The sequence below is a fragment of the Heptranchias perlo genome, unplaced genomic scaffold (assembly GCF_035084215.1).
Source record: "Heptranchias perlo isolate sHepPer1 unplaced genomic scaffold, sHepPer1.hap1 HAP1_SCAFFOLD_177, whole genome shotgun sequence".
Taxonomy (NCBI): domain Eukaryota; kingdom Metazoa; phylum Chordata; class Chondrichthyes; order Hexanchiformes; family Hexanchidae; genus Heptranchias; species Heptranchias perlo.
In genome coordinates this window covers 398,066-420,903 of record NW_027139044.1, presented here as the reverse complement: position 1 = coordinate 420,903, position 22,838 = coordinate 398,066, and the positions used below count along the sequence as shown (strand labels likewise).

General features: G+C 43.8%; 1 protein-coding gene across 3 annotated transcripts in view; it reads right to left on the bottom strand.

The window, feature by feature from the left end:
• LOC137309691 (uncharacterized) overlaps positions 1-22,838 on the bottom strand; it is a 414,121-nt gene that overhangs the window by 174,887 nt on the left and 216,396 nt on the right. For all 3 annotated transcript variants that reach the window (XM_067977758.1, XM_067977759.1, XM_067977760.1), the window contains exon 7: positions 5,597-5,672. In XM_067977758.1, coding sequence (XP_067833859.1) covers positions 5,597-5,672 — 76 coding nt within the window. The remainder of the gene's footprint in view (positions 1-5,596; positions 5,673-22,838) is intronic.

Here is a 22,838-nt window from a genome sequence, read left to right as displayed (position 1 = left end):
TTTTTCCCTAGTCATCCTCTTACCCTTAATATACTTATAAAACATCTTAGGATTTTCCTTTATTTTGCTCGCCAGTGTTATTTCATGGCCCCTCCTTGACCTCCTAATTTCTTTTTTAAGTATCCCCCTGCACTTTTTGTACTCCTCTAGGGCTTCCTCCGTCTTTAGCCTTTTGTATCTGCCAAAAGCCCTCCTTTTTTTCCTAATCCATTCTCGTATATCCCCTGACATCCAAGGTTCCCTGGAGTTCTTGGAACCATCCTTGACCTTTACGGGAACATGTTGCCATTGTATGGTCTCAATCTCCCTTCTGAAAGACTCCCATTGCTCCGATGCGGATTTTCCTACAAGCAGCTGATCCCAGTCCATTTTGGCCAGATCCTGCCTTATCCTATTAAAATCGGCCTTCCCCCAATTTAGAACCTTTATTTCCGGCCCCTCCCTATCCTTTTCCATGACCACCTTAAATCTCACCGAATTATGGTCACTGTCACCAAAGTGCTCACCTACTAGCACTTCTTCCACTTGGCCGGCCACATTCCCTAGAATTAGGTCCAGTACCGCCCCCTCTCTTGTAGGACTTTCTACATGCTGGCTCAAAAAGCTCTCCTGGATGCACGTTAAGAATTTTGTACCCTCTAAGCCTTTTACACTCTGAGTATCCCAGTTAATATTGGGGAAGTTGAAATCCCCCACTATTATTACCCTATTATTTGCACAATTTTCTGAGATTTGCCTACATATCTGTTCCTCTATCTCCCCCTGACTGTTTGGGGGCCTATAGTACAGTCCCATCAAAGTGCTTGCCCCCTTTTTGTTTTTAAGCTCCACCCATATGGCCTCATTAGAGGAACCTGCTAATATATCATCCCTCCTTATCGTAACTACTTGCTGTGTAAAAAGATTTCTCCTCATATCCCCCGGATTTTTTGCCAATTGTCTTAAATCTGTGTCCTCTGGTTACCTGCCAGTGGAAATGGTTTCTCTCTATTTACTCGATCAAAACCCCTCATTATTTTGAACACTTCAGTTTCAGAATTTTAAAATCAACCAGTGAACTTCTCACACTAATTCTGTGTTGAGTTCATTTTCTTACAAACAAAACTTCAAAACATTTAATAGACAACTGTATGAGAGGTGACATTATTGAAATATGTAAGACAGCAAATGGTATAGAAAAGCTAAATCAAGAAAATTGTGAGAGAACTGGCACAGGTTCAAACTCATAAAACACAAATTTAGGACTGATATCAGAAAGTTCTTCTTCACATAAAGAGTGATCAATATAAACAATGGGTTTCCAGATAGAGCAGTGGAGGCAACAGCCCTGGGATTATTGGATCTTGCAAGCAGGGAGGACTGTAAGGTCTTTCTAGATGGATGATCTGAGATGGGCTGAATGGCTTTCCCCGTCTATAATTATCTTGTGATTACAGATTTGGGAGAAGGCTTGTGTAGTAATTAATATTTTTAGATTCCGGCAATCAAGAGGTGAAATAAAAAAGGACACTACAACAGTAAGATGCTCAAATACTCAGGCTGTTGCATGCTGTGTCAAAACACAGTAATACTGAAATTCATGCATTCAGTGCTTATGTATATTTTACAAACCCAAGACAAAACTGATCCCTTGCTAAATTGATGCATTTCGCATGAATTTGCAGATGCTTGACAGGGATAAACCCCTGAAATGGTGTATACATCCAGGGGCTATAATCTTTTCCTTACTATTGTCATCAGAACATTAAAAATGTTCCATTAATGGCTGCTTGTTAACTTATCCAGTGCAGCTTTCAGACAAACCCATCATTCTCCACTAATGAGCCAACAATTTTAGTGTTACATCCACAGCAGGACCTCAATAACGTAACAAAGAGAGATAAAAGGAAAGTATCTGTGGAAGTTTAAGTCTGGTCAGCTCTACTTTCCTGACTCTGTGTGTAATGAATAGTAAAATAAAATATTAATGTGGTTTGGGAGCATATTATTGATATAACATGGAGACCAAGATCTAATCTGTAAAATGTAATGAATCTCCTGCCTTTCAGTGGTGTGATAATCATAGTAAGTACTGAATGTACTCCAAGGGTTGTGAGTGTTGGAGAATGGATTGCAGATTTCTCCATGGGCACTGGCAATAATACACTCCAGGCTCAGTGAACTAGGAGTGCAACAAAGGGTGTGATTTGGTACAAAGTGAAATCATCTGAGAGAGAGACACTTGTATTTATACAGCACCTTTCACGACCTCAGGATGTCCAAAAGCATTTTACAGCCAATGAAGTACTTTTGAAGTGTAGTCACTATTGTAATGTAAGGAAATGTAGCAGCCAATTCGCACACAGCAAGGTCCCATAAACAGCAATGAGATAATGACCAGATAATCTGTTTTTTTAGCAATGTTAATTGAGGGATAAATATTGGCTAGTGCATTGAGAAGAACTCCCCTGCTCTTCTTTGAAATAGCACCATGGAATCTTTTACATCCACCTGGACAGGGAAGATGGGGCCTTGGTTTAACTTCTCAGTTTAATGTCTCATCTGAAAGACGGCACCTCTGACAGTGCAGTACTCCCTCAGTACTGTCAGCCTAGATTTTGGGCTTAAGTTGCTGCAGTGGGACTTGAACCCACAACCTTCTGACTCAGAGGCAACAGTGATACCCGCTGAGCCAAGGCTTCCATGAAACTACTTGAGAAAACTATAGCTAGACTCAAAGTTGAAGGAAGCCAGTAAATCAATGCTTGAACTCAGTCCAGTCACCACAGGCAAGCAATCACCTTCACCATTTCCTCGTTGCCTTCAAACCCTTTCTTTCAATAGCTTAGTGAGTAAATGCACCACAAGATTTGGCACTGAGTCATACAGACCAGAAAGCTCCCAAATTTGATCCCAAGTCTGTTAATCTCACCTAGGTGACAGCTGAGCTGCTATTATTGTTATTTTTGTAAATATTATTATTAACAATAATTATCATTGGTAATATATGATTATTAATATTAATGTTATTACTGTTATTGTTATCATTGTAACCTTCCTGATTTTTAATTGGTCTCGTTCTATCAGAGTGCTCAGCAGTTCTGCTTATTGAAAGATTGGAGATGTGTACATAGGGGCATGTGCAAGTTTAAGGTATCCATTCATATGACAGGAGGGTGGCATTATTACATCCCTTGGCTTACGCTATCCTACAGGTAGATGTTGGGCAGTGCAAGTTAACTTCAGAATGTAAGAAGTGCAAAATTGGCTTACGGGAGTGACCTGTGCCACTGAACCCATGAGACTGTCTATGCAGATCCAAATCTGTACAGGGGGTTACGATGACATAATAAACTATGAGAGTGAAGCAAGAAAATTGCTAACTAGTCCATTTATCCTTATGGAATTTTAAATTATTATTTTAAATTCTCAGGAAGTAATTCCATTACTGTAAGCTAGAAGTCATGCAGGCTCATGTAAATTATTCACAGTAGTGCATAATATTAATAATAATAACCCTTTTTGATATAAGTATTGAGGATCAGAGCATGATTCATGAATAACAACTCAATTATTTATTGTACAGGTTTGCCCTATTTTTACCGATAAAACAGATTTGTGAATATCTGGTAATTTGATTGGATATGTACATCTATACTATTCACTTACAATAGGAACCAATAATAAAGTCCAAAGTAAGCCACGACTTGTAATTTCAGGCAAATGTAATCATCTGCTGTTAATTGTCCGTCCCCAGTGAGCTGACAGGAGGCAGGAACTCTTTGCAAAGTATGAACAATACAAATGTTTCTCTAGTTGGACCAATTCATGAAGTGCTGTAACAGGGAGCTTAGCTGGGAACAATAAAACTGACTATAGCTAAGTTTGAACAGCAATTGAGGCTCCCTTATTACACTGGACTTCGGCACTTTAACTAATGGGCAACTCTTTCTTATGTCTTAATATCTTGCCTTTCAAATAGGCTATGCTTTACATTTAATTTGCCTACAGTATCACAGTGATGGGGAAGTTTTACTGAGTATACAAAGGAAAAATAGTAGAAACCAATATATGGGTTTCCATCATGCAGGAGGCACTTTCTCAAACTGAATAGGTTTGCATTGATGACGTGGACAAATCTGAGTAGACATCTTGGAATTTACAATGAATCCATTTCACTGAACATATAATTAATTAATTTTATTGAAAAAATTGGGAAATACAAAACTGTCTGACTGAATTTAAATCCTGAATTTAGCAGGAGAAAAAGTTACAAAGAAGAAAATGTACCCGTGGTTCCATAGCTGCTGTCATCCCACCGTCACCACGGCAAGCTCAGAACGGGATTTACTGGGAAAATAACAGCGAGTTTAATATGCACGCCGTTATTAGTGTGTACAAAACCCAGTGCGCCGAGGAGGAAAAACGCCATTAGTTGCGAAATGTCACAAATTGCTAGACGATTTGCGCCGCTCCACCGTTAGCCTTGCAAAAACTGGAGCTCGCCATCGACCTCACCATGAGTTTCAAGAAATTGCAGCATTTTCGCTGTTAAAATGAATCAAACTTGCCGCAGAAAATTGGGGCTGGTATTTCACGATGTAAGGATCCTTCTAATGATGAGATTTATGTTCCTGCAATGCCACTCAACCTCAGAGGCTCAGAAAGGGAACAATTGAAACTATAGAGTGTCACTCCTGCAGGTAGTAAATTGTTGTTCGAGATTTTTAAAATTTAAAATGTTTTTCTTACTTTTCCTTCGTCTCTTTTTTTCTCTCTCTCTCTTAATCCAATCTTTCTTTCCCTCTCTTTATTTCTTTTACTGTACCTGATTTGACTCCAGTTCACCCTATTTCCTTCTCCATTGCTCCTCTGTTTCTTTCTCAATCCTTAAATCTCATTGGTTAAGGTGATAGACTGTTGGTCCCGTCGTTCACCAAGGTCCCAGTTGCACTGTTGATCTCACCACGCCGTTATCAGCTCGCACTTCCAGAAATTTGCAGCGCAAATAATTTTCGAGATGAAGGGTGAGGAAAAAAAATCTAACGAATGGGGCACGTTGTGAGATGCCCCGCCCCAGCAAATTCTGGGCCAATAACACTCTGCAATGTATTGTGCTCTATCGCTCCTGCGCACGCACAGAAAAGATAACTGGGGTAGATTTTAAAGAGCAAGCATCAGGAGTAGTGTGGAAGTAGCATAAACAGAAGGCCAAAACATTGACAGCTCGCTAAGAAAGCGAGAGGTGATAACTATGAGCACCCTTACTTGACAATGGGAGAGTTCATTATCTTCCTATTATTAATAATTTGTGATCCCTATTAACTATGTTAGGAGTTGACAGACACATTGGAAATAAACAGGGGCTGTTTCAAATTTCTCATTGTGAAAGGAGTTTCAATTAAACAGTTGACCAGATGCAGATTTAGATGAATTAGCTGATTAAATTATACAGATATGGTGGCATGGTTACTTTCTTTATAGTTTCGATTTAATTTATGCACCCAACAAAATGATATCCCAGGCAACCTTTCGATAAAATCTAGCACTCAGAGTTTTAACCGTGCTGTGCTGTATGTCCTGTAAAGCTCCTATCCAAAGCTCTAAACGCTCTCACCTTAGATAGATCTCTCGGGGCTTTCTCTGTCGCCCTGACCTTCTCTTTTATGAAGACCTTGTCCACTGGTTCGCTCCTGTAAAAGGAACATTTATCATTGAACAATACTGATGGGGAAACAGTTGACTAAGTTAGAGGATGAACATTTTCAAGTAAAAGTATTTCTTCCATCTTTTGCCAGGCACACATTAAAATGATCAATATTGGGTGGAAACACTCCATTGCATCACTTGTGCATTGCAGACGTGTTCCATGACTCTCATCACCCCCCAATGGAAATAGCAGTTCGCAGAACACTTTTCACAAAAGACTGAATCTTTTTCATTTCAAAATTTCAAGGAGAACGTCCTGGAACCATCATGTTAAAATCCGAAGCTGTAAGAGAATGCCCACAGTATTATAGAAACAAATAGCATTTAAATGCTGCTTTTCAACTTGAGCCAGTATGACTCAACAACAACAACTTGCATTTATATAGCGCCTTTAATGTAGAAAAAACATCCCAAAGTGCTTCACACTGCAGCTGAACCTGAGTCATACAGGCTACAGAGTTTTAAAAAAACAGTTTGCACAGGGTATTTTGTAAAGATGTAGTACTGTTTTATGTCAATATTTAATCTACACAATTAAAAATCAGTCTTGACCATTCCATTTAGATAGCCTATATCAGCTGCCCAATGGCTCAGTGAGTAAATGTGTTCATCCTGTAGAGGAGGAGATCCCAGGTTCATCTCTGGTCTATACTGAGTGAGCTGATCTCAGCTAGGGTAACTATGGAGTCATTACAATTGGCTTTAATGCCACTAGGTTAGAGAGGGAGAAATCAGCTTCCGTTCCCCTCCTTGTGACTGTTATTTTAATCTGGTCGGCCAGGTGTCTGACGTGTAAACTCATCACCATTTCTAGAATTTTCAAACCAAGCTGCTGAAAAATCGACACAGGTTGAGTCTTTTCCTGCCAGATGCACATAGAACTTACAACACGGATACGGACCATTCGGCCCAACCAATCCGTGTTGGCGTTTACCCTCCATGCAAGCAACTAGATCTCATCGCATCTGCCCTCACTGACCCCATATCCCCTTCAACCCAAGTTCCCTCATCCACTTATTCAATCTAATCGTGGATCTTGATGTCGTTTCTGCTTCAGCCACTAACCCTGGAAGTGGGGATTCCACAGCCTCACAACTCTCTGTGTGAAGAAGTTTCTCCTACCTTCAGTTCTAATTTTCTTGATGTGGAGTGCATACTCTTTCCCATAGGGACACATCCCACTTACCTAAGTCCAGAGAGGTTAGGGTTAGCCTAGCAAATTCAAGGCTTATCAGCCCCCAAAAATATACGCTGGGGAATTACTGGAATTTAAGGAGCTAAAACTGTGCAGCGTACTACTACAGAGCACTGATATGTTTCCTGCCCTTTGTCCAGCTAGGACCACGCTACCTTTTAGGCATTACCTTACTGGGTTATCTGGAACCAAGTGGAAGAATCAAGTGATGGCAGGTCAAGCCCTCCAGTTTCTCTTGGTGAGCCAGGCTGTCTGGCCAATCTTCGGCAGGGCTCCGGACTATTGCAGTCATCAGGTTACTGAATCCACCACAGAGAGATGATTTGGTTCTGAACTTACGTATTTGCACACAAGCTCATTTACATTGATTTTGCAGTATTTCACTCATTGCAAACGTTCCTATTCTTTATCTGTCAACTCAGTTGGACAATATTGAAAATCGTGCATCAGCAAATGACGTAAAAGAGGCAGAAAGCAAAACCAAATAATACCAAGTTAGCAGAAACCACAAAATGCGCTGAAAAATCAGGCCCATACCGACGGGCAACGCACTTCTATAATCAGGCTTTTACTCTCAAAAGTTATTTATATTTATTGCAATGATTTGCTTTCATTTTAATTGGTTACATTTCTAAATCAGTCAAGCACATAAATATTGAAATATACCCTACACGGTAAAATTCTCAATGAAATGGAGGAACAGAGAGTTCTAGGGATACAGAGCCATAATAGCAGGACTGCTGGTGGAAAAAGTCATAAAAAAGATAAATGGGATTCTGGGTTTTACGTACATGCCACTAAATATTAAAGCAAGGAGGTGATGCTGAATCTGTAGAAGACACTGGTTAGGTCACAATCGGAGCACTGTGTGAGGTTTTGGATACCCCACGATATAAAGGTATAGCATGGGTTCACTAGGATAATACCAGGGATGAGAGGATACAGTTATGATGAAAAACTTGAAAATTAGGGCTGTATTCACTGGGGGAAAGAAAGTTAAGGGGGGAATTAAAAAGGAATGTTCACAATTATGAAATATTAAAGAATACAGAGAAAGAGCAGGTAAGTGGAATAAGAGTACATAGCCAAGAAATTCAAGCACGCCCAATTTTGGGCATGTCGGGGCTGCAGGGAACAATCACCATGCCTGAATAGTGAGGCCTGAGGCGCACCCGATATTGGGCCGGAGGCAGCTCATCGGCAAAATGGGTCTGACGATCAGGCCGCTGGGACGCCAGCAATGGCCCTCGGGTAAGTGGTTAAAGGGAATCGGGAAGGGAGGTGATCAGGAAGGGGGTGATCAGGAAGGGGGTGATTAGGAAGGGGGTGATTAGGAAGGGGGTGATCAGGAAGGGAGGGTGATCGGGAAGGGGGGTGATCGGGAAGGGGGGTGATTGGGAAGGGGGTGATTAGGAAGGGGGTGATCGGGAAGGGGGTGATTAGGAAGGGGGTGATCGGGAAGGGGATGATTAGGAAGGGGGTGATCGGGAAGGGGAGGTGATCGGGAAGGGGATGATTAGGAAGGGGGAAGTGATTGGGTCAGGAAGTAGTGCTAGCTGGGGGGAGGTCCCTTTAAGGACTGCCTGTTACGCCACATGTAGACCCGGTCTTCCTAAGTGCAGTAGAGGGGGTTTCAAATAGAGGTTAGGCTCCTTATTTGCAGATGCAAAGGATCTAATGCCTATTTCAGGCCCGAAAACGGGCGCTGCGTGGCCGAATTTCTAGGCCGATGGCTTTGATGTAGAGCTAGGCAGGAGGGGCCAAATGGCTTCCATGTGTGCTGAAATTTCCATGATTCTATGGTTTTGATAACAACAGGTTGGTTGGCAGACTGTGAATGTAAGTGAGCTTTATAGACCAGAAGGTCCCAGTTCAATTCCTAGGATGTGTTGAGTTAGCCAATAATGGTTGAAGTAAGGGTGCTGCAATAGGCTGGAAAATGTGAAGACAAGATCAGCTGTGCTGTCTCCTCCCTCTTCCAAACGAATAGCCTGCTGACATTCCTGTTGGGATTTCCTGCCTTTCCTCCACCAATTTTTCATCACAGGAAGGGCCAAATGAGGGAAATATGTCCTGCACTGTATTTCCCGTCATTTGTGTCATCATAATGCTGGACACCAGGAACACCTGTTGGATCCTGGCATCCACTGTTGTCATAGTGACGGAGGAGGGGTTTTGTATTTTTAACCAGCAGAGAGCCTACCTGAGTAATCCCTGGTACAGGCCAGAGAGAAGATTTAAACATTTTTGAAACATTATTTAAACTCTCAATGAGAGCTCCAAGGCCTACAACTGCTTAACCATGCCTCAATTCCGATGGGCTTCCTGGTGGAAAATCGGCCGGAGTCAAGGCCATGTCTGTGTGATGTCTCATACTTTAAAGATGTGCTCCAAATCTGTACAAATAGAAAATCTAGGCCTCAAAGAATGGCCACTTGGGCAGTGAGCGGTGCAATAAATGAATACTCTTTCGAGAAAAGCAAACTGTGCCGGGTAAATGCCTGATAATAACAATCTCAAACAAGAAAAAGCCCTGCCACCTCACCATGATATTCAACAGCACCACCATCTTGGAGGTCACCAATGCACAAAAGCTTAAGCGGACCAGCCATCTCAACACTGTGGCTACAGGAGCACGGCAGAGGATGAATGTTCAGTGATGACTGGCTCACTTTCTGATCCCTCAAAACTTCTCCACCGTCTATAAGGTTCAAGTCAGGAGTGTGATTGAATACACACCACTTACCCGGATGGGTGCAGTCGCAACAACATTCAAGAAGCTCAGCGCTATCCAGGACAGAACAGCTTGCTTGATCGGTGGCCCTGCCACTGGACTTGACATCCACCCCCTTTACCACTATGTACCACCCATAGGATGCGCTGCAGAAAATCACCAAGGTTACTTCAACAGCACCTTCCAGCCCCGTGACCTATACCACTGAGAATTTCATAAGAAAACTATCACCTCCAAGTTCCCCATCAAATCACATGTCCTCCTGACTTGGACATATTTCACCATTCTTTCACTAACACGAGATCAATATCCTGGAATTCCCTACCTAACAGCATTGCAAGAATACCATCACCAGTAGGAATGCTGTGGTTCAAGGAGAAGGCCCAGGGCCGCTAGCGATTGGTGATAAATGTGGTCATGCCAGCACTGCCCACATCCCGAGAATTTTTTTTTAAATTGGAGGAGAAAAAACTATTTGATGTTGAGAAAAAATAACTGAAAGCTACCGACACTAGGCCACTTTAAGGGGATGCAAACAAGCATTTAGCAGCATAGTTCTGTAATATAAATAATGTAGTACACAATTACATTACTGTTAAAATGGCACAAAAAATACAGAATCCCTAATGACTATTTAATCAGTATTAAAAGAACAGTGTTTAACTGCTGTCTAGTGCCCTGTTTTGATGTGAATTATACTGCACTCTAATCTAGACAGCAGTGTTATTTCCCTGTAAAACAGTATTTTTTCCAAGCAAAATGCACACTCTTCCTGCCAGATAACTTTGATTTAATGTCATTGCCTTATAACACCTGCACTCTACTTCTCATATGATGTGATGACACACAGTAACCCAGTGTAGTATGGAAAGATTAAGGCAGTGACACAAAATACAGAGTGCAGTGGTTAAATGCAAGCAGGAAAATCTAAAGTGGTCCGTACAAAATCCTGGAAAAGTGTTTTGATATTTTTTAACAAAGGCTGGGAGTGTTTTTAATATTAAAATGCATTTAAGGGGTTCAAATAACTGTAGTTCTTGCAGTTGATGATGCAGTAGAATCTCTCATTCACTTGTTATTCTCTATGTAATGTAGTAACATCAGGAATACCTAATCGCAATGTGTCTGGGTACAAAGATTTTTCCGGTCCTCTGAAGATGGCATTATTAAAATGTACCAAAAATTTGAGAGCCCAAACTGCTAAATAAGATGGGCTCAATGCAATTTAAACTGATAGGTCTCGAGAATTCCACAAGGTGAGTTACGTAGGAACAGGAGGAGGCTATTCAGCAACCCCCCAAGCCTGTTCCTCCATTCAATTAGATCATGTCTGTATCTCAAATCTATTTACCCATTGTTGCTCCATATTCCTTGATCCCCTTACCCGACAAAAATCTATCAGAGTTGTGCCAGATTGTGGCAACGAGTCAGGCATTGCGCCTACTGATGCTCTAAAGAGCTGAACCCACCAGAATTTGGTGGGATGGGTCCCAATGGGTCTCCTATTTCCTGTATAAAATAGGACCAATGTACTTGGAAATGAGAGTATAGCCCTTATAAAGACAAAAATGGCTCATGATTGTGTCAAGAGGCTGGATAGCAGCAGCTAAGTAAGAAAGTGTTTGTATCACTGAGCTCATTGTCAGTTAGCTGCACTGAATGGCTCATGTGTCACTTTGACCAACTTTTCAAGAATGTCTTCCCCTGGAGGATCAGCAGCAGGCATCAGAAAAAGGGACAAGGGCATTGCAGTGAGGAACTAAAGAAGAGCTTACAATTTCAGTGAGATTGACCTCTGAACCCTTCTTGAGCAGACTGAATGCAATAGAGACAGACTGCTGGGTTTCCATGGAAGGAAACCTAAAATAAAAATGTCTCTCAGGCTATGTGGAAGGAGGTGGCAATGGCTCTGACTGCCAACTCTCTCACCCCCAGAACTGCGGATCAGTGCCACAAGAAGTGAAATGACCTGATGAGGGCATGCAAGGTAATACACAGTCTACTCTTCCTTTCCTTCCTCAGGGACCTTGGGCACCAGTCCACTATTCACTCTCTAAGGTCTTGCAGTATGTGCAGCTATTTCCCCTAAAAGTACTTACTTGCATGCACAATCTTAAAACCCCTTCCTCCACTTTAGCATGGTGATACATCAGCTCTTACATCAGCCCTTCACCTAATTCACTCAATCTTGTTGCAGGAGAAACTTATGCACAATTTCCGTGTGAGGTAGAGGTTGGAGGAAGCATCCCCGACAATAAGGAGCTCACTCCTTTCGAAGAGCAGGCCACAGAGTTGCCAGGGAGGCACTCTGCTCTAGCTGTGGGAGATCGGTGGCACAGAACTGTCGCCAGGTTAGTGACTGCAAGCGTACACAGTCTCCTTGTGAAACAGTTTACAGTCGCAAGCTTCCACACCCTTCTGTCTCTTTAACCCAAAGGAGTGATGCTCACCCGCTCTTGGCTTGTACCCTTCTTTCCTGTAGATCTGTCACAGTGATGGGAGCTGAGGATGAAGAAGATGATGAGGAGAAAAAGGAGGAACAGAAGGACAGATGGAACTTCTTCCTTCTCAACTATGAGGATGATAAAGACGAGGAAGATGATGAAGAGGTTGAGTCAAAGTCAAGCCCACCCATGAGTTTCTGGACCAAAATCCTGGCCCATACTCCTCTGCCACAACCCCCTCAATCTCATCACCCTGCATCATTTGCTTTTCCCCTATGATGCCTCAGCTCAGATACGTTCACCTGGGGAGGAGGGGGGAGAAGGTAGGGGGGTGGGTGTAACTAGATAGCATTAATGAGAATGTGACAATGGGTGATTCACAGAGCATGAAGAGTGGGACTGAGAATGTGCCATTTTCCCAGCGGAGGCAGTGGAGAAGGCTTCGGAGTTGGGGAACCCAGAACCCATGAGCACCTGCCTGAACAGAAGGCTGTTTGAAGAACAACATGCCTATGTGCAAGCTCTGAGGTCAATCACCAAGGATCTGCAGCAACTGACAGCTGTGACCTTACAGTCTACAGCCCTAATCTGTAGAAACATCAAGGAGGCATTTCTTCATTGCAAGCGTCATTGGACCATGTGGCAACTTCATTGGTATCTGCAGCAGTCTCCCACCTCCACGGAAGCAGCTCTGGTGGCAGTAGGGGTCAGATTACATTGGACCCACGTATCAGCTTGTAGACCCTGGGCTTAGTCATCTGTGGCTATGATGGTGATAACCACACTAACCTTTATGGCACCAGGTCATCTCAGGCAGCCACAGAGGATCTCTGTAATATCGACCAGGGTGCAGTATGGATAGGCATTCGTCAAGTGACTGACACGCTTTTCAGGTGAGCTGAGGACTTCATCCAGTTTGGCATCATATCAAGCAGCAGCGAGATAGGGCCATCCACTTCTACAAGGGTGTTGGCTTTTCCAAGGTCCAGGGTGTAATAGATGGCATGTGGCTTTTCGAGCAGCAGAGGAGCACCGCAATGAGGTACAAGCATCTACCAGAGTTGTCATCGAGAGGACCATCAGAGTCTTACATATAAGCGAGACAAGACAGAAAATGACCAGCTGCTTCACTCAGTCTGCCCCATTCAGCCCAATTGCAACTAAGCAACACAATCCCAAAATTCCCCACCCACCAGCAACTGCATCATCTTCTCAGAGAGGCAAAAAAACAGATTTATGTAATCTAAATTGCAGGCTGATCCTGGAGTAGTGAGCCGTTTTGGGAGAAGATAGTGCTTGATGTGGTCCAGCCAGATCGGGCAATAAATGGCTAAGCCAGTTATGCGTCATAAACATTTGAATCTGCATCCCTTGGACTTAAGGGAGTGAAAACAGGGCCCATACCAAGGGGAATGACCAGAGTGAAAGGGAGTAATGGTTTTAATGGGGACAAGGGCATCAAAGGTGGAGGTGAGGCTGTGATTGGTCAGATTGGTAGCTACAAAAATATCGCGGCGAATGGAGAGCTAAAGGCTAGACAGTTAGGAGTTTGAAAGGACCACTGTAAGTGACTTGGAGGAGAGTTTTTTCCAGAGGGGACGCAGAAGGAAGTGGGGTTGAGAGGGGGAAGGTGGATGTGATTGGTGAGGGATACAAGGAAGTGATCAGAGATGGCCTTTTCAATGATTGAGATAATGGGAGTAGAGCAGCCACGTGAGATGGCAAGGTCAAGGGGGTGGCCGTGACGATGGGTCGGGGAGTTTATATGGAGGGAGAGGTTAAGGGGGGAGTGACGGGCAGTGAACACAGAGGAAAGAGAGCATGATGAGTTGAGATCGAGGTTGAATTTACCGAGGATGAGAAGTCACTCAGTGCAATGGCTGAGGGAAGAAAACAGTGAGGATATCTCGGTGAGAAACTTGGCATGAGGCATGGCTAGATGGTAGCAAACGTGGATTTTTAGGGAGAGGCATGAGGGCTGGAACAAGGTGAGGTGCTCAAAGGAGGAGAAGGTGCCAGAGAAGTGGGGGACAGACCAAGGTGAGGATTGGTGATAAGGGCCACACCACTACTGCAGGTGGTGCAAGGTATAGCTAGGAGGGGAGTCTTCAGCAAGAGGGAAGGTGTCATCACCCAAGAGTCACGTTTCCATCAAGGCCATGACATCAATGCACTCATCCACAATAAGGTCTTGGATGGCAAAGGCCTTGTTCGCAAATGAACAAACATTCTGGAGGGAGATGCGGAGAGGGGTGGTAATTGCTGATTCGCTGGCAGAGTCCACAGGATCAGCGGTGGATGGGACAGGAAGGAGGTTGGCAAGATTAGTCCCCAGCGGGTGCGCTGGGTGGGAACGTCGACGAGAGAGTAGGATGGGGCAGTTGGGGTTGCTGCTGGAGAATGCCAAGAGAGGCAAAGAGGGAAGCTGTGGGCTTATCCAAGAGGGAGTCAAGCCTGGGTCGGTGGCAGGAGAGTAGGAAGATCTCGAGAGGAGAGAAACGAAAAAGGGCATAACTGAGTGACAGGAAGGGGAGGAGACAGAAGAGAGGGGCCCAAGTGGGATAAAAGAGAAGAGAAAGAAAAAGGGAGATGGAAGTAATGGGCTTGGTCCATTTTGTGATAAGAAGTCCTGTGTTCTGAAATATGTCTGCTGTTTGTTTGGTTTTAGTGTTTTTAGATCAGCTTGCAATTGGAAATCGAGTTCTTTCTTGCTGAACTGTTGCCTCCTCAAATAGGTCTGTTCTGAAACATTCTCCAGGGAGTGGTGTAGTCTGTATACGCTGGTGGAAGGGTTCCTCCTAGTTGGTCTTCTTTGGTGTTGCCTTGCTGCCTCTATCATTTCCTCTCCTTCCTGATCCTGTTCTGCCTCCATTATAAGGACATATGTGGAAATGTCCATAGTGAACTCCATGGTAACGGCTCCATGACAGAAGGATGGGAAATAAAAGGTTGCCCTGCCTGAAACTGATGAAAGGTAGCTGGCAGAATCCTTTCATAGCGGCACAGCTGAGGGAAAGATTTTTCCAATCGCTTCAGTCAAAGTTTGTGGACATTCAAAGACTGTGAACTCAACCATTTCCTGGTTTAGTAAATCATGCAGGTAACTTTTTCACAAGTCAGGTGCAATTCTGCTGTAAATGTTGGACTTACTGGGATACCAGCTTTTGTTTCATTATCCTGTTATTTGCATGCGCTAACCACTTTAGGGGCAGGTGCATCTTCTGTCAGCAGCCACTTCTACTGGAATTTAGCGTGTATTTTAAAAGGGGTGTAACTGTGGCATATGTGAATTATGCTCCAAACAGTGGAACTACACCACTTCAGCCCCAGAAAAATTGTACAATTTCAGGCTCCCCAGTGTCAGCATCAAACACATCCAGATTGGATATGGCATGGGTTAGATGCTCATTCTCCCCCCCAACTTCAGAAGTAGAATCCTACTGCAACAAAGTGACAGTTTCCACTTCTCACCCCAGCTTATTTGAATAAGGTTAACAATTTATTAACAGTTTTATCCACTAGTAAAGGCACCGATCATCTTTTCAGATAAGAGCCTTACAGCCAACAAACAGAGATTTGTATCCCATTGATCTGAGCTAGATTGGAACCCAACTTCCTAGGGTAAAAGACCAGTGACATAGGAACATAGGAACAGGAGGAGGTCATTCAGCCCCTCGAGCCTGTTCCACCATTCAATTAGATCACGGCTGATCTGTATCTTATCTCCATTTACCCGCCTGGATTCCATAACCCTTCATGCCCTTACCCAACAAAAATCCATCATCTCAATTTTGAAAGTTTCAATTGACCCCCAGCCTCAACAGATTTTTGGGGGAGAGTTTTCCAGATTTCCACTCCCTTTTGTGTGACGAAATGTTTCCTGACATCACCCCTGAACGGCCTAGCTCTAATTTTAAGATTATGCCCCCTTATGCTGGACTCCCCTACCAGAGGAAATAGTTTCTCTCTATCTACCCTATCAAATCCTTTAATCATCTTAAACACCTCATTTAGATCACCCCTCAATCTTCTATACTCAATGGAATACAAGCCTAGTCTATGCAACCTGTCCTCATAACCTAATCCTTTTAGCCCCGGTATCATTCTGGTGAATCTGCGCTGCACCCCCTCCAAAGCCAATATATCCTTCCTGAGGTGTCTAAGCCACTGTATCATCTGCCTCCCTAGTGTAAAGATTTTAAATGTAAGGTACTCTTTAACAATTTCCAATAGTTAAGAGCTTTGAACAAAAACTACTGTACTAAATCCGAGAAAGTATTCTCTCCTGTCTCTGATTTATTGTTGCCAAGCGTATTTTTCAACACAAGTGCAGTTGTAGAAACTAGTTTCATACTTCATTTTTTAATCATTCCAGCTTTATGAGTGCAAATATACTGTGATCCTCAAATGTTACAATAAAAATCCCATACTTTATCACCAGTGAGGAGCAGCAAGCAAAGTTTGAAATATGACTTTACTTGTTGCTATCCTGTAAACTTCATTCGAAGGTGTAGTCTTAGTTTATAGAAACCAAAGTGATCTGACATTCCAATATATTTTATCCTATTGCCTTAAGCAGACAGCAAAGTGCAGAGTATTGAAGGAAGATCTCTCTTCATGGGTATTCAATATTTTGCAACAAATTCCCAAATAGACTAGTCAGTTCATTAACAGCGTGTATAAATTCACTGGATTGTATAGGGGCAGCATGATCACAACAGATCACCCCAACTCGAGAATCTGCATCTTGAGATGGGGTTCGGCTGTAACATCCTCACTGTGGGAGAACCTTCACCACACGGACTTCAGTGGTTCAAGAAGGCAGCTCACCACCGCCTTCTCAAGGGCAATTAGGGATGGACAATAAATGCTGGCCTTGGCCACATCCCATGAACAAATAATAAAAAAGTGCTGCATACAGCAACTGTACATAGAACGTACAGCACAGAAACAGGCCATTGGGCCCAACAGGTCCATGCCGGTGTTAATGCCCCATATAAGCCTCCTCTCACCCTTCTTCATCTAAGTTCATCTCACTGTATTTCTGAGCATTCTCCCCTGTGCCCCTGCCAAAGACATAAAGTGTTGCTGTGCACTTAGTGGGCACACTCTCTGCCAATCGACTGGATATCTTTCAGGCAAAGACTTGCATATCTTGACAGTCATCCTGTGGTGTACAGCTGTGTTTGGGTAACACAGGTATCATGGGAGACACTGGAAGCAGTTGTGAGAAAATGTGTTTAAAATTTTATTGAAGGATACACATATGAAAAATTCTTCATTGCTTACATGAATTGAGATTATTTTTCAATAAAGTGTTCATTTTGGTTAAAATGGAATGGAAGAGTAATAAGGATAATGATCAACTACTGTATGGAATGTTATGTGCTGGTGGGACCACGGAAAGGTTATCTGCGGAAAGCAACTGGTTAGATTTACATAGTGTAGATTACAATATTGGATTCATATCCTGGGAGTCTTTCTTGATTATCTTCATGATTTGGGGAGAAATATCATAGATTTTTAATTTCCAGGATAAGTTTTATGTTTGGTTTCAGTCGTGTATTAAATTTTTTTTTGAGAATCCTTCCATAGAAAGGACTGGAAAAAAGTAAAAAAAACAAAGTATATTCTCACAAGTTTAAAAAAAGGGGTCTAAATGATAGGTGGTTAATATGTAATGGCAGTTGTTTGCCCCAAAGACTGTAAACAGTAAGCAGTTTGTTAGCTTCTCTCGGTAATCAGGAATCACTTCACACCCATTGTGCTGAAAAGTCTTGGATCCCCGTCCATCTGTGAACAGAGGGAGATAGAATATGGACACACAGACACAGAGGTTTTTGAAACAAACAGCTGCTAAGCAGTCAGGTTCAGCAAAGGCTGAGAGTTACAAATTAGAAATGCTGGTGAACAAGTTCGAACTGACCTTGTTTAAGTCAAGTAAGACAATTCACTGAAGTTGGGAAGTGTGGCCTGTTGGTTATTTTGTAGTATTAGGCAAAGCCAATTTGGTATGATTGATTTAAGTGAGTCCAATCATAACTGATGTTCTATATGTTCACTTTACTGTGAAATAAAGCAGCATTTAAATTCACGTTAGGCCCCATCTCGCCAAGTATTTGTTTGGTCTATCTTCCGAAAGATTGAAGAAGCACATGTGCAATAGACAGGAATATCCCATTCAGATGATGAGGGGATATTACTTTTGTAAACCCTGTATTATGCTATTATACAAATAGATATGGGTCAGTATGATTCACCTCCATAAAAGTGAGATGCTCGGACTGCTTGTGGGAGCAACTGGCGCCATTGACCACAAGAAGGTATCCGTGGTAGGCCTGAATTAGTAGCATTTAGTTCTTCACCTCTCTCAGATTAAATACCGTGGGTAGAGCCCATAATATGCAAAATTAGACTAGATCTGCTGGAAGGAGCAAGTCATGGGTTAAATAGTCAAATGGTCTTTTCTCCATCTATACTCTCTCAAGGTTTATTTGAAGAGTAGAAGTCAAGTCACCACTGCTGAGATGTAACATAAGATTATCCGATCGCTACTGACACAATCTTTTAAGTGGTTATCCCAATGTTGTAAATGTCCCTCTTACTCACTTCAACTTTGCCCTCTCCATGGGGGTGATTTTAGGAGGCAATTATGAGTACATTAGGGGCGGGGGGACTCCGAAAATCGTGGAAATCCCGTTCGGGTTCGGAAGCCGGCTCCAACCCGCCGACTACCGAGTTTCCCAGGGACCCACCTGTGTGCGCGCGGATGACCCGAAAACGGAAGTCCCGCCGGCAATTAAAGTTGGCGGGATGACAGTTAAAGAGCCAAATGTACCTCACTGAGGTAATTAAGGCACTTTACCTGTGACAGATTAAGTAGTTAGAAAGATTTTTAACTTACCTGGGTGACTTGCCCACCACTTCTGATTCACGCCTGGTGAAATCCGCACGAACAAAACTTACCGTTTCCGACGCGATCGCATGGTGATTGATGGTGATTAACGTCCTCTCCGGGTTTCGGGCCCGGCAGCTAGCCTGATTGACAGGATGGCTGCTGTCAGGAGCTGCAACGTGTGGTGGGGGGGAAAGGAGAGAGCGAGACGTCATCCGGTGCTGGAACGGAAGATCGGGGTTGGGGGAGAGAGGAGAAGATCGGGGAGGGGGGTAGAGGGAAAGATTGGGGGGAGAAACCAGGCATGAAGGGCTGGATCAGGGAACAAGAAACTAAATAAATTAAATAAAAAACCTTGGAAGGAAGTGAAAACACAAAATGAACCTACCTTTCCACCCTGCTCCGATGTCTGATGTCTCCCGCTCCAATGTCCCCCTCTTCACCACCCCCCCCGATCTCCCCCCGATGTCTCCCTCTTCACCCACCCGAAGTCCCCCTCTTCACCCACCCGAAGTCCCCCTCTTCACCCACCCCGATGTCCCCCGATCTTCCCTCGATGTCCCCCAATCTTCCCCTCTCCCCCGATCTTCCCCCCTCCCCCCCCGATCTTACCCCCTCCCCCCCCCGATCTTCCCCTCTTCCCCGATCTTCCCCTCTCCCCCCCGATCTTCCCCTCTTCCCCTGATCTTCCCCTCTCCCCCCACCCCGCGATCTGCCCCTCTCTCCCCCAATCTTCCCCTCTCCCCCCCGATCTTCCCCTCTCCCCCCCCGATCTTCCCCTCCGCCCGCCGATCTTCCGCCTCCCCCCGCGATCTGCCCCTCTCTCCCCCCAATCTTCCCCTCTCCCCCCCGATCTTCCCCTCTTCCCCCCCGATCTTCCCCTCTCCCCCCCCGATCTTCCACCTCCCCCCGCGATCTACCCCTCTCCCCCCCCGATCTTCCGCCTCCCCCGCGATCTTCCCCTCTCTCCTCCCGATCTTCCCCTCTCCCCCCCACCCCGATCTTACGTTCCAGTGCCGGATGACGTCTCGCTCTCTCTCTTTCTCTACCCCACCCCCCCCACCTCGTGTTTTAGCTCCTGACGACAGCCATCCTGTCAATCAGGCTAGCTGCTGGCGCAAAACCCAGAGAGGATGTTAATCACCATCAATCAACATGCGATCGCGTCGGAAACGGTAAGTCTTGTTCATGCGGGTTTGCCAAGCGCACCTTCACCCCCCGCTGCCAACCCACCACCATTGTAAAATCGAGCCCCATATGTCTCTTGTTCTGATGCTGTTGTTTTTAGATTGAAATGTAGCTTAATTATATATTTTAATTAAAAAATGGTTAGATAAAATGCTATGAAGAAACTTAGTGATACAACAGGAAAATGAATTTGAAAATGTAAATATATTGGAATTGTAACAATCCAATTAACCTCACCCCATAACAATAACCGTGCACGGTACAATCTCTGCTATACAAGTCTTGTCATTCTTTATTGCATAATTACACCAAACCTTAATATACAGGCAGCTTCAGGCTCCCTCTCTCCAATAGAACATTCGAAAGCACTCTGATACTGATCTACAAAATGAACATTTTAGTAACTTTCCTTTTGTTCATTCCCATTCTGCTTTCTGAAGTGAATAGAATCCTTTTAGTCTTTAGTCAGTGGAAGGTTTATGATGATTGAATAGAATGACAGCAAGAAAGCCTATTTTGAACACCTACCTGAGCTTTATAATACAGCCAGGTAATTGTTCCACATACAACACTAATACTGAATTCATTAAGCTTTGTGACGTGTCTATATTACTGATTTAAAATGTGTTTTTCAATACAAGTTTTATGGGTGAAACATATATAAAAGTGGCAGGTAATTATTATGGGTTTTACTGAGTTATTGTATTATTTATTAGATACAAAAGCATAAGATGTCATTCAATTTGTAAAAAGCACACCAGATAAGAGAAATTTGGCATACTGAATTCGCAAGGACCAACCTGACTAAGCAGCTTTAGCTGTGTGAGCATATCGTATAGAAGTGTAGCTCTTAGTTTTGACCTGTGTTGCAGTCAGACTGGTGAGAGATATAGTGGAAAGATGTAATTACTGAGATACTGAAACAATGGCGAGACACGCTGGGACCTCTCGGGTCTGCAAAGGATGATCCAGCTGCTGGTGAGCAGCTCGCATCTGCCCTCTACTGCTCAAATCTGTATCGCAGATAACCACCGGCAATGACATTTTTCTCCATGTTCCTACTGCCCTGTTTTTGCTTAAAAACAGAGCAGGATTGGGACCAAAATGGCGTGCAAAATGGAAACATGTCGACTTACCCCTGCATTCCAGCCCATCCTGATTTTTGGACACACCTCCATCCAGAGTGGCGAGAGCCTTATTAATATAGAATCATAGAAAGGTTACAGCACGGAAGGAGGCCATTTGGCCCATCAAGTCCACACCGGCTCTATGTAACAGCAATCCAGCTCGTCCCACGCCCCAGCCCTATCCCCATAGCCCTGCAATTTTTTTCCGTTCAAGTGCTTATCGAGTTCCCTTTTGAAGGCCATAACTGAAACTGCCTCCACCACCCCCTCAGGCAGTGCATTCCAGATCCTAATCACTCGCTGTGTAAAAAAGTTTTTCCTCATGTCACCTTTGGTTCTTTTGTCAATCACCTTAAATCTATGTCCTCTGGTTCTTGACCCTTTCGCCAATAGGAACAGTTTCTCTCTGTCTACTCTGTCTAGACCCTTCATGATTTTGAATACCTCTATCAAATCTCCTTGCAACCTTCTCTGTTCCAAGGAGAATAACCCCAGCTTCTCCAGTCTATCCACGTAACTGAAGTCCCTCATCCCTGGAATCATTCTAGTAAATCTCTTCTGCACCCTTTCTAAGGCCTTCACATCTTTCCTGAAGTGCAGTGCCCAGAACTGGATACAATACTCCAGTTATGGACGAACCAGTGTTTTACAAAGATTCATCATGACTTCAATACTTTTGTACTAGAGCTAAAAGTAATGGTCAAATGGCGTAGTTACGACCCCCAACGTCATTTTGTTCCTGCTCCATCCACACACCATGGACGACACAAGTCGGGTGGCAGCAATTTCCAGTGATATTTAAAGGAATCCTCAGCTGCTCTCAGGTAAAACTAGCTGTCGGCAGTGGCTCAGTGGCTGGAACTCTCGCCTCTGAGTTAGAAGGTCATAAGTTTGAGTCCCACTCCAAAGACCACAACACGAAATCTAGGCTGACACTCCAGTGCCGTCTTTTGGATGAGGCATTAAACCAGGTGGATGTAAAAGATTCCATGGCACTATTTGAAGAAGAGCAAGGGAACTCTCCCCGGTGTCCTGGCCAATATTGATCCCTCAACTAACATTACTAAAAACAGATGACCTGGTCGTTATCACATCGCTGTTGGTTGGAGCTTGCCATGCGTGAATTGGCTGCCGCGTTTTCTACATTACAACAGTGACTGCACTTCAAAAGTACTTCATTGGCTGTAAATCGCTTTGGGACAAACTGAGGTCGTGAAAGGAGCTATATAAATGCAAGTTCTTTCTTTATAAAGTTTGAGGAAACATTTTGCTTGTATTAGATAGTGGCGTTCTGCCACTTAGACGATTTCAAAGTGCTTGCAGATGCTGCAGAATATTCTGAAGTCTAAAGCAGCTTCTGGAATTGCACTTATTTCTTCATGGGGTCCCTTCTGGGAATCTCTCTCTGGCAAGAGGAGAAGCAGCAGCAACAGGAGAATGAAGGGGCAAACAGAGCTGCAGCTGTACGGATTCTAAATAGAAGGAAGTGTGCTTGCAGGGATCCTTACCCCCCACCCTCTAACACTCAGGAGAACATAACTGCAGTTCTCACAAAGGTCACCGAACT